Here is a 12,508-nt window from a genome sequence, read left to right on the forward strand (position 1 = left end):
AAAGGGGTGGACCCATATGGTGGTTTGCCGAGAATTGAGGGGCTTCACTCGTTACAGTCCCTACACGATTTGAACATCTGCCTTCAGTGATGCATCAGAGAGAGAGAGAGAGAGAAAGAGAGAGAGAGGGAATTTTGAAGCTTTTTTATAAGCTTTAGATTTTGCCGTCGAAGATATCTCTGCCTCCGCCGAGTAAATCAAGATCGTCTCTGAAGATTTGAAACAATTTTACAATCCAATTCAAACAAAAAGTTCCCAATAGTTTGAAGCAAACGTAGAAGATCACAAGTTGCAAGGAGTTTTTCCCGGTGTTTGACAAGGGTCACACAAGCTTAGACGATCGTATATTCCTGCTCCTTCTCAAATTTTCCAATTACCGCCTGAGACAAAACCATGGAGCAATCGGAGGGTACCCAGAGCTCGCTCCCGGACGATATTGCCCTGAAAATTGCTTCATTACTTGAGGTTCATTTTTTGATAATTTCATTCTTTGTTCTGTCTTTGAAATATAATCATTTGATTTTTGTCTTTCAAAAGGTACCGGATGTCTGTGCCTTGGGTAGTTGCTCTCGGTTCTGGAGGTCGTTGTGCGGTTCTGAGTGCATATGGGAGTCTCTGGTAAAGGAAAGATGGACTTCTCTGACTCTGTTCGACGAGTCTTCTTCGTCTACTCCCACCAAAGCCCCAATCTCCAAGGTTTATCCACCTTAGTGTAATTTGTTATTTATTGCTTCACTACTGTATGTCTGTTTGTTTTGTTGTATCCCAAGTTGTCCTGTTAATAAGTTTGTTAGTCTTCCTCTATAGTTTTGAGCCTTTCTAGGTTCAAGTTTGTCGGAGCATGTACCTGTGAATGAAAAGTAGTTAAGTTCCACACGGGATGGTAATTATACAAGTGAGTGGGTAATATAATCTTATTGGGAAAATACACTTATTTCAATAAACTAATTCTCATTCGGACTTGCGCGAAACTACCATTTGTGATACTTAACTAACTTAAACTACTATTTTGTTTCAAAATGGCCTTTCTGTTACATTAGTTCCTTATTAAGCAGGACTATGCTTTATAAGTGATTCTAAGGAACTCTAAATTGGCTAGTCTTTTTGGAGTGATAACGTAGACGTAACTAACGTTTTTTCTAGGGTGTTACAACCACCATATTGGCTAGATTCTTTGCTATATCCAACTTTGAAAGAGATTATCATTATTGTTATCTATCATGTTGTACTTCACTATCGTCTCTAATGGAGACCTCAAGGTATTCTAATGATAAATTTAACATGTTGGGATATCGCTCAAGTCAAAAACTTGTTATGGATTTGGACCAAATTATGCTATAGATAATCACTCACAGTTTTGATTTCTATTTTATGTGAGCTCTTATACTCACACATGCTATGTATATCAACCAACCACTCTTTTGACTGCTATTCTTTATAAGATTTAAACACTCATCCTCACATTGGAGTTTTCATGTCTAAAAATTTATTGATTTCTCTATTTTTTTTAAAAGAATTTTTAGTGATTGTGGCTTCATTCTAAATGATACTATTCTATGTGAGACTTAAATATTCAATCTCACAAGTGTATATATCTATCCAAAAGGAAATTATTTGTGTCTAAATTGTTTATTTCTCTCTATTTCTTAACTTTTTAGTGATCATGGTTCCTTTCTGAATAATACATCTATCCATGTTTATGTGAAAAGAAAAAAAAAATTAGCCTTCTGATTAGCCCCGTTTTTTAAATGATAATCAAGGATCACTATCTCTCTCTCTGCCCCATGTTTTTTGTGTAGTTTAGAGCAATGTTATGGTCTTGTATTAAAATTAAGACTACTGCAGGGATGGAGGGGGTTATACATAAAGAGGCACAAAGAAATGGCAGGAAGGGTTTCTGCAGTAAGCAAGTTTGTAGAAAAATGCTTTCCGAATGAATCACTTGAGGTCGGGGACTATCTGAAAGCAATTGAAGAATTGTCCACCATGCAGGTTGGGTTCAAGGATGTCCAAATGTTCATTTTCAAACCGAAGTGTAATGTGCTGCTTAACTTGGTTGGCTTGCATTACTGCTTAAGTTGGCTTGAAGTGCCGGTATTTACTTCTTGGCCCTCCATTCCTCTGGATTGTTTAATTTCTGTCTATTGAAAGTATTTTTGTTTTCCAATACGTGAACATCTGGTAATCTAAAGAATAGAAAGAGAATTCAACTTTATTTCTATAGGTTATAAAAATATGGGAAAAATGCTCCATGGGTCCTTGAGATATGACTTTTTATCAAATCAATATGCCGTGCTTAACTTTTATTGATTTACTCCCTAAGGTTCTAATTGTCATCAAATAAATCATTCCACCAACTTTTCATTAAATTTCTAACAGTACTGCCACATCATACCCAATTAGAAGGTGACATGTGTTCCCTTAAAATACCAAAAAATACAAAAATATATAATAATAATAATAAAAGAAATCGGAAGGTGGGGGTGGCTCGAGCGGCCACCCCAACCTCTGTTTTTTTATATATATATTTGATAATTTAAAGGGGACATGTTTCACCTTCTGATTGGGTATTACGTGGCAAGACCGTTAGAGAATTAACGAAAGGTGGATGGAAGTATCTATTTGATAACAATTGGAACCTTATGGAGTAATTAATAAAATTTAAACCTTAGAGTGATTTGATAAAAAAGTCATGCCAGCATTTTTGCCTAAAAATATTTGGATTCAGAATCTACTCAGCAAGCCATTGGTGACCAATGGTATGTCTTGTAGGAACTAGAGTAGAAGTAGAGACGTGTCATATAACTTATGAGAACTTGCTTATTTCTTGCTCTATTTAGTTGGGTGTTCCATAATGAGACGGCGGGATAAAATATTGTGTGTATAACTTGTATGTTAGCATTGCTTCACATTTCGTGGGAACCCCTACTGACCATTTTGCTTATCTAGGCTGTTATGATTGCATTGGTAGTAAATTATCCTAAAATATACACTGGATTCTCAGGTGATTGATAAAAAAAAGAAAAAAAGGATTCATGGTTATTACTGTTGGTTGGTTTCAGTAGAAGTTTTTCTTTTAACTAATGTCAATTTTCGAGTAGGTTGATGGAGGGGAGAGGCTTGACCAAAGCTTGAAGATGGATTGTTGAACATGGACCAAGCTTAACTCCATCTGGAGCTTTGGATATAGCTTGTAATTTTATGGGATGTTACAGTAGATAATTTGTTTTAGTTATGGGCTTAATTCCCTCTTTTATTAATTTATGGCTGGAAACCAATGATCCAAAAGAAGCCAAGCAGGTCGGTCAGTCACTTATCATACTTGGTGTACATGCTTGTTAATATGCATGTTAAAGCTAAATCCTGATAAATCCTGAATTTCTACAATCATCTGTGCTTCAATCCCCGAGGAGTTTTCTTGTTATGTGTTTCACCATTTCTAGCTTTGGCTATAGATGAGCCGGATCCTGATTTGGATTTTGCTAGTTGGGATTTGTAGAATATATGATGTATTGATGTGGTATGTTAAAATCATAATTGGCAGGGTGAGGATGTCATTGAAGCACTTCAAAGTTGCAAGATTTCAGAGCGCCGAGTGTGCGTCAAATGGTGGAAGCTTGGCCGATTGTTTTATGGCTTTCGCATGCGGGATGAGTCTCATTCTCGTTGGGTCTCTCTGGCAGAGCTTGCATTGGCCAAAGAACAGGAAGTTCTTTTAGTGCTTCAGCGAGGAGCCATTCATGAGGTTCTTCAAGTTCAGATCTCTGTTGCTGATCCCACAAGCACTCCTTGGTCATGCCAAAGTGCACAAGGACAGGATTAGGCAATGCCCAAAACAATTTATTGTATATAACATTTGTTTCCTGTTGTCCTTGTGATGATGATATTTCTGTAATTTTAGTGTATATGTATATTTATGTGTATACATTTATCATTGCCATAAATCTGTGTACTATGCACCCTATGTATAATTGGTTCTTTGTGTACATGTGATATGTATTATTTGTACATCAAGAGGCAAGGCCTCTGCTATAATGTTAGATAATCTTCTTGATTTGATGAGCTTTTTTTAGTTTGTTCTTCTTGTTTCACCAGCAGACCTTAATTTGAAGGCAGCAACGAGATTTGCTGAATTTTGGCCACTTGGACATTAGTCTCCTATCGAGAAAATTAACTAGAAAAAAGTTTATTGGTGAAAATTGCTACATGGCGTGAGAGTTCTAGCGGAAGGTATATCAGTTTATAGTATTTACACCTTCAATCATGTGAGTTCTATAGATCTAATAGATTAATTTTTTTTTTTAAAATTGAATGGAAGAAGGACAGGAGAACGGGGTTTGGACTTTCTCTAATATTTGGTAAGAAAAAAATGAATGATATGATTCTAATGGGTTATAGCAATCTATTTTTCATTACATTTCAATACATTCAGACCTGTCCCCACAAATTAAAGAAATGAAAGGGGTGGTCAGTGAAAATAGTAGATACCTTAGGGAGTAAACTGATATATTCCAATTCTCAGCAGTTACACGTCATCTCATCACTCTCGAACTCTCATATCCACCTATCATTTGGATTTTACTCTGATAGAAAAGCACACAAACAACCATGGACGACCACTCTCCCACAATTTCTACCTCACAACCTGGTTTTCTCTTCCTGTAACACACCCCGCAAAAAATACAGGCATCTGGCTCTCTCCTCTGCATCCCTGAACTCGAAAAATGTCCCTTTGTTTCTCTTCCAATTCATTAGTCACTCTTCATTCTCTCCCAAACAATCAAAGCTTCTCAACACGTTGTTTATCTTCTCAATTCATCAATCAGATTCAGGTAAGCTCTATCCCTAATGCTCTAACATCTTCATCTCTGAAATTATCCCAACCCTTTAAATATAGCATTCAAAGACTCAAACCCATTACATGTTCAGCAGCCCCTGCTGTTGAAGCCGCCCCATCTTCCTTCAGAAACAAAAACCCAAAAGATATCAACGTCCTGGTAGTGGGGTCAACTGGGTATATTGGAAAATTTGTGGTTAAAGAGTTGGTTAGTAGAGGGTTCAATGTTATAGCCATTGCTAGAGAAAAGAGTGGGATTAGAGGTAGAAATAGCAAGGAAGAGAGTTCGAATCAGTTGAAGGGAGCCAGTGTGTGCTTTTCAGACGTGACCCATTTGGATTCTTTGGAGAAATCCCTGGAAAGTTTAGGGGTTTCTGTTGATGTTGTAGTCTCATGCCTTGCTAGCCGCTCTGGTGGTGTAAAGGATTCATGGAAGATTGATTATGAGGCAACAAGGAATAGTCTTGTTGCCGGTAGGAATCGTGGGGCTTCTCATTTTGTGTTGCTTTCTGCAATATGTGTGCAGAAGCCCCTTCTTGAATTTCAGCGCGCCAAGCTTAAACTCGAGGCTGAATTGATGAAAGAAGCTGAAGAGGATAATCTGTTCACTTACAGTATTGTGAGGCCAACTGCATTCTTCAAAAGCTTGGGGGGTCAGGTTGAGTTGGTGAAAGATGGGAAGCCATATGTAATGTTTGGTGATGGGAAATTGTGTGCTTGTAAGCCGATTAGCGAGCCAGATTTGGCATCCTTTATTGCAGATTGTGTGTTGAGTGAGGATAAGATTAACCAGGTTTTGCCGATTGGCGGACCGGGGAAGGCGTTGACACCTCTGGAACAAGGAGAGATTTTGTTTAGACTCTTGGGGAGGGAACCCAATTTCTTGAAAGTCCCAATTGGGATAATGGATTTTGCTATTGGGGTTCTTGATTTCCTGGTTAAGATTTTTCCTTCCATGGAAGATGCTGCTGAGTTTGGGAAAATCGGAAGGTATTATGCAGCTGAGAGCATGCTGGCTTTGGATCCTGAAACAGGAGAATACAGTGCTGAGAAAACGCCTAGCTATGGGAAGGACACATTGGAGGAATTCTTTGAGAGGGTATTGAGGGAGGGGATGGCAGGTCAGGAATTAGGCGAGCAAACCATTTTGTGAAGTTGGTGAAAATCATTTTTAGAGTTTGTAAATTCAAAAGCTCAATTATATTGGATCAACCAGTTTTGTAAAACTCAAGATTAATGGGAGACACTGACTGGATTTTATGAGTTTCTGGCAAGTGCTTTCACGACTGTTATATTATCTGCTGTGAAATGCTATACTTCATATATTATTATTGTTCATCTTGATACATGCCTGTATTGTAATCACTGTACTATGTTTTCTTGTCTGGAAACTGAGTTTATTTCTGTGTGTTCTGGAAACTTGAGTTTATTTCTTTGTGCCTGCAAACCATAACTTAAATGGTAAAAGCATCATTCCCAGTTCTTAGGCTATGAAAGGCAGCAAGCCAATGAGGGCTACACAAAGCCAATGAGCCTTGCAAGTTGCGCACAAATTGCTTGGTTTGTTTCTTTAGTTTTCGTGCCCCACACCGGATAGGCAACACAAGCGCGATGCAGAGGCAAGCCATAAAAGGAGAAGCAAGCCACAAAGCAAATCATACCTTTCTCGGCCTTTTGGCTAAGATCAAGTGTAGTATCTGTTCTTATCAGTTTAATATCTGATACGTGGCCCAATGGGCCACATGATATTAAATTAATCTTTTTAGGGGGAGAGTCCATCACAGTAGCTTGCTACTGGGCCTCTCAGGCGTCGCCCATGCGTAGCACTAAAGCACGGGCCTGGCGCACCCCTCCCAAACCTAGTCTTTAAGTTTTATTGGATTACCTAATGGGCTCAAATATATTATTTGCTTGAACATTTATTGGGCTTGTTTGATGTATCAAGGCACGTGATTACAATATTTTGCTGTTGTCTTGGATTTTCTTTGCTAGAATATTAAATTTTGAGTAAAGTTTACATACTCTTTCAAACTAATACTCCCTTAAATCACCACTTAATTGATAATGTCATACCTTTCTCAAACTACTATCCAATTGACAATGTCATACCCTTCCACCCAATGTTCTCCCCAAAACAATGTCTCTCTCAAATTACCAAAACATTATCAATGTACCTCCAAAACTAACAAAAAGATAAAAATGCCCTTATAGATTTTTCAATGAGACAAAAATACCCCTATAAATTAAAAAGGATTAATTAATTTTTAAAAAATGTAAAAATTTTAATTTAAAATAATATATATTTTTTTAATTTTTTCTAAAAACGAATTTTTTTAAACAGAAATTTTTATTTAAAAAAATGATTTTTTACAGAATTTTTTATTTAAAAAAAATTATAAAACAAAAATTAAAACGAAATTTTTCAATTTTTATAAAAAAAAAAAATCGAAATTTTTTAATTTTGTTCTTATAAATTTTATTTTATTTATTTTATTTTTTTTTTATATAATTTGGCCACTACTTGGAATTTTGTTGTTGTTAGTTTTAGGTTTTTTCTAGAAGTTTTAGTATTTTTGTTTTTATTTGTCTAAGGGCAATTTCGTCATTAAGGAGAATATGGACAATTTTTGGTAGTTTGGGAGGGAACATTACCACAATTGAAAGTTTTTGGTGGGGGGGGAGGGGGGGGGGGGGGGGGGGAGGGGAGAGACATTGTCAATTAGGTAGTAGTTTGAGGGGAGTATGTAGACTTTCTCCTAAATCTTTAAGATCCGGAAGAATAAAAAAGTCTCACTTTGCCCATGTTTGGAGGGAGTTTTGTTGCTGTCTTTACTTGGAAAAGTTTTGTGATTTCTGAGATGGGATTTTTTGTTGATTCACAAGAGGGTTGTGGAAAGGGAGGTTCATGGGGTTGTGAGCCTCTTCAGCAATATTAGGTAAAGTAGCTAGTGAAAAACTAGAGAATAATTCTCTACTTTAACTACTGATTTTTGTATACACATTGCACCAGATTCTCTATTATTTTATCTATTTTATTAAAATATTATTTTTTTATTCTTTTCTTAAACACTTTTCCTCTCTCTCGTATGTCTCCTCATCTCTCATGATTCTCCACCACAATTCTCATGGAAGAGAGATGTGGGTTTCAGCCAAAAGGATTCAAAGTTTAAAAACAAAAAATAAAAATCTTCTCTTAAACACTCTTCTTCTTCTTCTCTCTCTCTCTCTCTCTCTCTTGCCTCTCTCCTCCTCTCTCACTATTCTCCACCACGATTATTAGGGAAGAGAGGGGGTTTTTAGCAAAACAGAGAAGACAAAATTTCTCAGGGAAGAGAGATGGGAGTTTTCAACCAAATTTCTCCACCAAAACAATGCCAGCACTGTAAATCATGATATGAATATAAAGATGGTTGTTCTCTTTCACGAGCTGGTTCACAAATACAGTCCTACCTTCTCTTTGATGCCGAGGATGATGAAGAGAATTAGAGAAAGATGCATGCTTACTCGCTAAGCATTGAGGAAGAGGGAGAGAGAGAGAGAGAGAAAGAGAGAGAGTGAAAAAAAATTGAACATTGTGCTATAATGAATATCAATAAATTGCTGAAAGGCCAAAAAGTGTTCAAAATAGCTACTTTTAGCTATTATTAGTCTTTTAGCTAATTTGGCGGAGATGCTCTTAGGAGTTTGATTAGGAGGAGGAAGCCATTGACCGTTGATTGGACTTGGGACTGGGCTTGGCCATTGACCGTTGACTGAACTTGTGCTTGATCCCTTGCCTTTTGGGTTTGGACTCTCATAACAGATTTGTGGGCCGTATGTTTCCACTTTGGGCCAGTTCGGGTTGGAGATTGGGCCAGATATTAGTTTGCTGAAACCATGTTGTATTTGGGTTGGTCCAAAATGATGTCGTATCGTTTCTTTCTTGCTTGCTCAAGAGTCTGCAGAGCGACGTCGATATGGCATCGTTCCGTATCCCGGGTCACAGGCAAAACAACGCAGTTTATGGGGGCTTCAGGGGCATGATTTTAGCCCCCTTGCTGGTCAAAACGACGCAGTTTTGACCAATGGGGTTATCTTCTCCGTTTGGACTCTCAAAACAATGAAAAATTGCAGTTTTTTTCACCCAAAACTTAGATTCTCTAGCCCTAGAATTATCCCCTTCCTCTAATGATCCAAAAATCGTATCTTTGGTTGGGGATGATTCACCAACAACTTGAAAACTCGAAGGAAGAGTAGTTTTCCTTTGATTTGGGAGAAAATGGATTGAAGAAGATGCCTCTGATGGAGAAGAAAAGAAAATTTTCCAATATTTCTCTTCCAACATGTAACATCTCTTCAATGTTTCAATGTTTCCAGTGTATTGCAATCCACCCACAGTAATTTTAATAAGTTTTTCTTCAGGATTAGAAACCAATTGATGCAAATTGTAAAAAGCTATAGAAGAAGCCAAACCTAAAACTTGTATGTTGATGGTATGCAAAATTCTCTGCATATCATTCCTAGATTGCTTTGAATTTTTTGTTTTTGTCTTGATCCATAACCTGACTCTGATACCAATGTAGAAATCTATATACGTAATTAAGGATCTTTTGGAAGTCTCCCATTAGGGTGGAAATCCTATGGAGGACAAAGTGACAAAAGTCAGAGAAAATTGTAGAATGTAACGTACTCTGTTTATAGAGTCTTAATATAACTCTTGGTGAAGAGTTAATATCTTATCACTTATCATATCTCAATAGAAGTTATTTACCTTCTATGGGAATAATAATATCGTGCCCTTGAAGGCCCCAGAGATGACGCCGTTTCGCCTGTGACCCAAGATATGAAATGATGCCGCTCTGCGGACTCTTGAGCAAGCAAGAAAGAAACAAGTTGATGTTGTTTCGGCAAACTAATACCCAACCCAATCTCCAAACCGAACCGGGCCAAAATGGAAACATATGGTCCACAAATTTGTTTTGAGAGCCCAAGCCAAAAAAACAAGGACCCAAGCCCAAGTTTAGTCAACGGTCAATGGCCAAGCCCAATCCCAAGTCCAGTCAACAGTTAACGGGCCAAGGCTTGACCCGCTACCCAGCTTGAGACCAAGCCTGGACTCGAGACCCAAATTGCATGTCACAGCCAACCCGCACCAGCCGTGTAACATCCCCAGCCCGTTAAGGCTGAGTTTGCCACTTTTCTTCTTTTACAACAAAAGTTCTTGCAAAGATCTATAAGGTCTATCAGAGTACTTGATTTTAAATGATACAAAAAATGTATAAAACATTATTCAAGAGATTTTATTACAAGCGAAATTAGAAAACATTAAACTTTAGTTGCGGAATATCATATTATTATAATCACTGATATGAAAGACTTTGAAAATTAATAATTATTCCCGTCCCCATTCCGGCCTCCTATTCCAGCATCCTTTCTTCTTGAAAACAAGAAATAAAACTGAATGAGCCCAAAGGGGCCCAGCAAGTAAAATCCACAACCATAAATAGTTTTACTCCTTGTTCTCAGTTTTGAAAATCGTTTTCACAAATAAATATACATCCAGCCATAATAATATATGTATGTATGGTTGCATCTCCCGTAATATATACATACTATTACCTCTAGTAATAGATCATCGTTGTAAATCATCTTTATAAATCATCATCATAATGCATCATTATAAATCATCATTGTAAATCATCTCTGTAAATCATCATAGCATATCATCGTTGAAAATATAGTATCATTTTCTCATAATAAGGCCCATGTACACTATTACCCCTGTGCACGAAGGTTGCGGGTCCTGTGACCATGGCACTGAACTGTGGCCACAGCCATGCCCGACCGTCAATTAACTCTTTCTTGGTGCACTCAACGGTCTAGTTGATGGAATACCACCTTCTGGCATAGCCTCCTTCAGTGGGTTCGCCTCCATCCGAGTATCGGTACCGAACTCTTCTCATTCTTACTTATCTTGGGGCCAAAAATACTCTCCTCCATACATGTGCCCTCATTTCATAAACATTTATCTCATCTCTTGTACTTTTCTTTGTACTTCTTTTGATGCATCTTAGGGCAACATGTAGGAGGGTTTATCATCATTTTTCTTTCTTATAATCATCATCATTTCTCAACTTTCTTTTCTCAAATGGAAACTTTTTCAAATATAAACTTGTTGTACTTAAAAAGCGTTTAAAGTAATAGAAACTTTCTAGATAATTCATTTAGAAATCCTTCATGCATGCAACATAACTTCATAATACGTAAATAAAATAATCATTTACAGTTTGATACAAGAATATATAAATAGCATGACATGAAGTAACTTTAGAAGGGGTAGTGAATTTACTTACCTCTAGACTGAAGCTAAAAGTGGTATGAAGGAATCTAGTTGCTCCAATATGACTAACACCACTAGTATATCTTTTGAAACTAATTTCTAAAGTCCGCTATCTCTTGTGTTCTTTCTTTCTTGTAGCGCTTTGTCTCGCCCTTTCTCTCTCTGTTCTGAGAAAACACTCTTAGAAAGAAGAAAGACTGAGTAAAAAGCGGAAGAAGGAATAATATATGCAAGAGATGGGAGAGGAGATGAGTGGTGAAAATTGTGAAGGGAAAGATCTCTATTTATAGGAGAAAATCAAACACTATTCTACCTTCAATTTACAATTATACCCTCATTTACTATTTCACCCACCAAATACTATTCTACCTACCCTATACTATTCTACCTTCCATTTACTATCCTATTATTTCACCAATTACCATTCTCTAATTACCACTCTCATAAATTTCCCAAGAATTAAAATCCTTAGCTACAATGGATATTAAAATAACATCATTATCGAAATAATCTATTTAAATAGCTTTGAAAATTCTGGGGCACTACAAGCCGAGCTGCGTGTGGAGCTCCCATCTGCCGGAGTCGCCTCCTCTAGTGGGCCCGGTTTGAATTAGTCCAGTCCATCTGAACTGCTTGAATCGGCTGATTTAGCCCCAAAGTGGGGTTTTAACCTGTTTTCACTCATTTTCAGCCCTGATTTGGTCCATTCCAAAGCAATTGGAAATATAATTTGAAGGGAAAGAGTACTACATGGTTTTCAAGCCACAATTTTCAATATATATATGTATATATTGGGAAAGAGGAGAATCTTCCAACCAAGGCCAAAGGAATGCAAATCAGAGGTTTATTTGACCATGTTGGTTGTCACATAAGCAACATAAGGAAGTGGAGTTCACAGTACCAAAATTTTCACAATTAGAGATTTCAAGTGACAGGTGTTTGAGGGGTCCACATCGTTTAAGGATTGTGAGGATCGTTGTGCAAAGTCAAAGACAGAAGACACTAACGAGATATGGATATTATAGCTCACATAAATGTAAAGTTCATGAAGTGTCATTATGTTAAATATGAGTAATATCCATGCTCTAAAAATGTAAAAGACGTTGATAAGGTGTATCAAGGAAAACCTTATAAATAGTTGTTTTTTGTACTTTGATTGAAAGATCGGTGCAAGTCAACACATAGTTTTGAGTACGGCTGAAATTGTCAATTGTCGAATGGGTTTGAACAATGTTCCCAACCACAGAGAATTGATGTCATTCGTTTGGTAGATAGCGAAATTAAGTCATCCTAATATACAATCAATAAAAAAGTATACGGTAAAAGGTGCGGTCAGATAAGATGACAAAATC

General features: G+C 37.1%; 2 protein-coding genes and 1 non-coding gene across 5 annotated transcripts; all 3 read left to right on the forward strand.

Moving 5' to 3' along the window:
- Positions 1-69: 69 nt before the first annotated feature.
- Positions 70-4,057, forward strand: LOC132167992 (F-box-like protein). Of its 3 annotated transcripts, XM_059579050.2 has the most exons (4): positions 70-465; positions 538-696; positions 1,846-2,094; positions 3,545-4,057. In XM_059579050.2, exons 1-4 carry the CDS (start codon positions 394-396, stop codon positions 3,821-3,823), a joined length of 759 nt encoding a protein of 252 aa, XP_059435033.2. In that variant the 5' UTR covers positions 70-393; the 3' UTR covers positions 3,824-4,057. The 3 variants fall into 3 exon arrangements, with proteins under 3 accessions (XP_059435033.2, XP_059435032.2, XP_059435034.2); XM_059579049.2 differs by having other exon boundaries at positions 70-696; XM_059579051.2 differs by having other exon boundaries at positions 70-696; positions 1,846-1,992.
- A 521-nt stretch (positions 4,058-4,578) lies between these two features.
- PCB2 (NAD(P)-binding Rossmann-fold superfamily protein) lies at positions 4,579-6,695 on the forward strand. The gene has a single exon (XM_059599491.2). It carries the CDS (start codon positions 4,725-4,727, stop codon positions 5,988-5,990), a length of 1,266 nt encoding a protein of 421 aa, XP_059455474.1. The 5' UTR covers positions 4,579-4,724; the 3' UTR covers positions 5,991-6,695.
- Positions 6,495-6,690, forward strand: LOC132168255 (U2 spliceosomal RNA). The gene has a single exon (XR_009438779.2). It is a non-coding gene; the product is annotated as a U2 spliceosomal RNA (small nuclear RNA).
- Positions 6,696-12,508: the final 5,813 nt, after the last annotated feature.

The sequence above is a fragment of the Corylus avellana genome, chromosome 2 (assembly GCF_965113065.1).
Source record: "Corylus avellana chromosome 2, dhCorAvel1.hap1.2, whole genome shotgun sequence".
Taxonomy (NCBI): domain Eukaryota; kingdom Viridiplantae; phylum Streptophyta; class Magnoliopsida; order Fagales; family Betulaceae; genus Corylus; species Corylus avellana.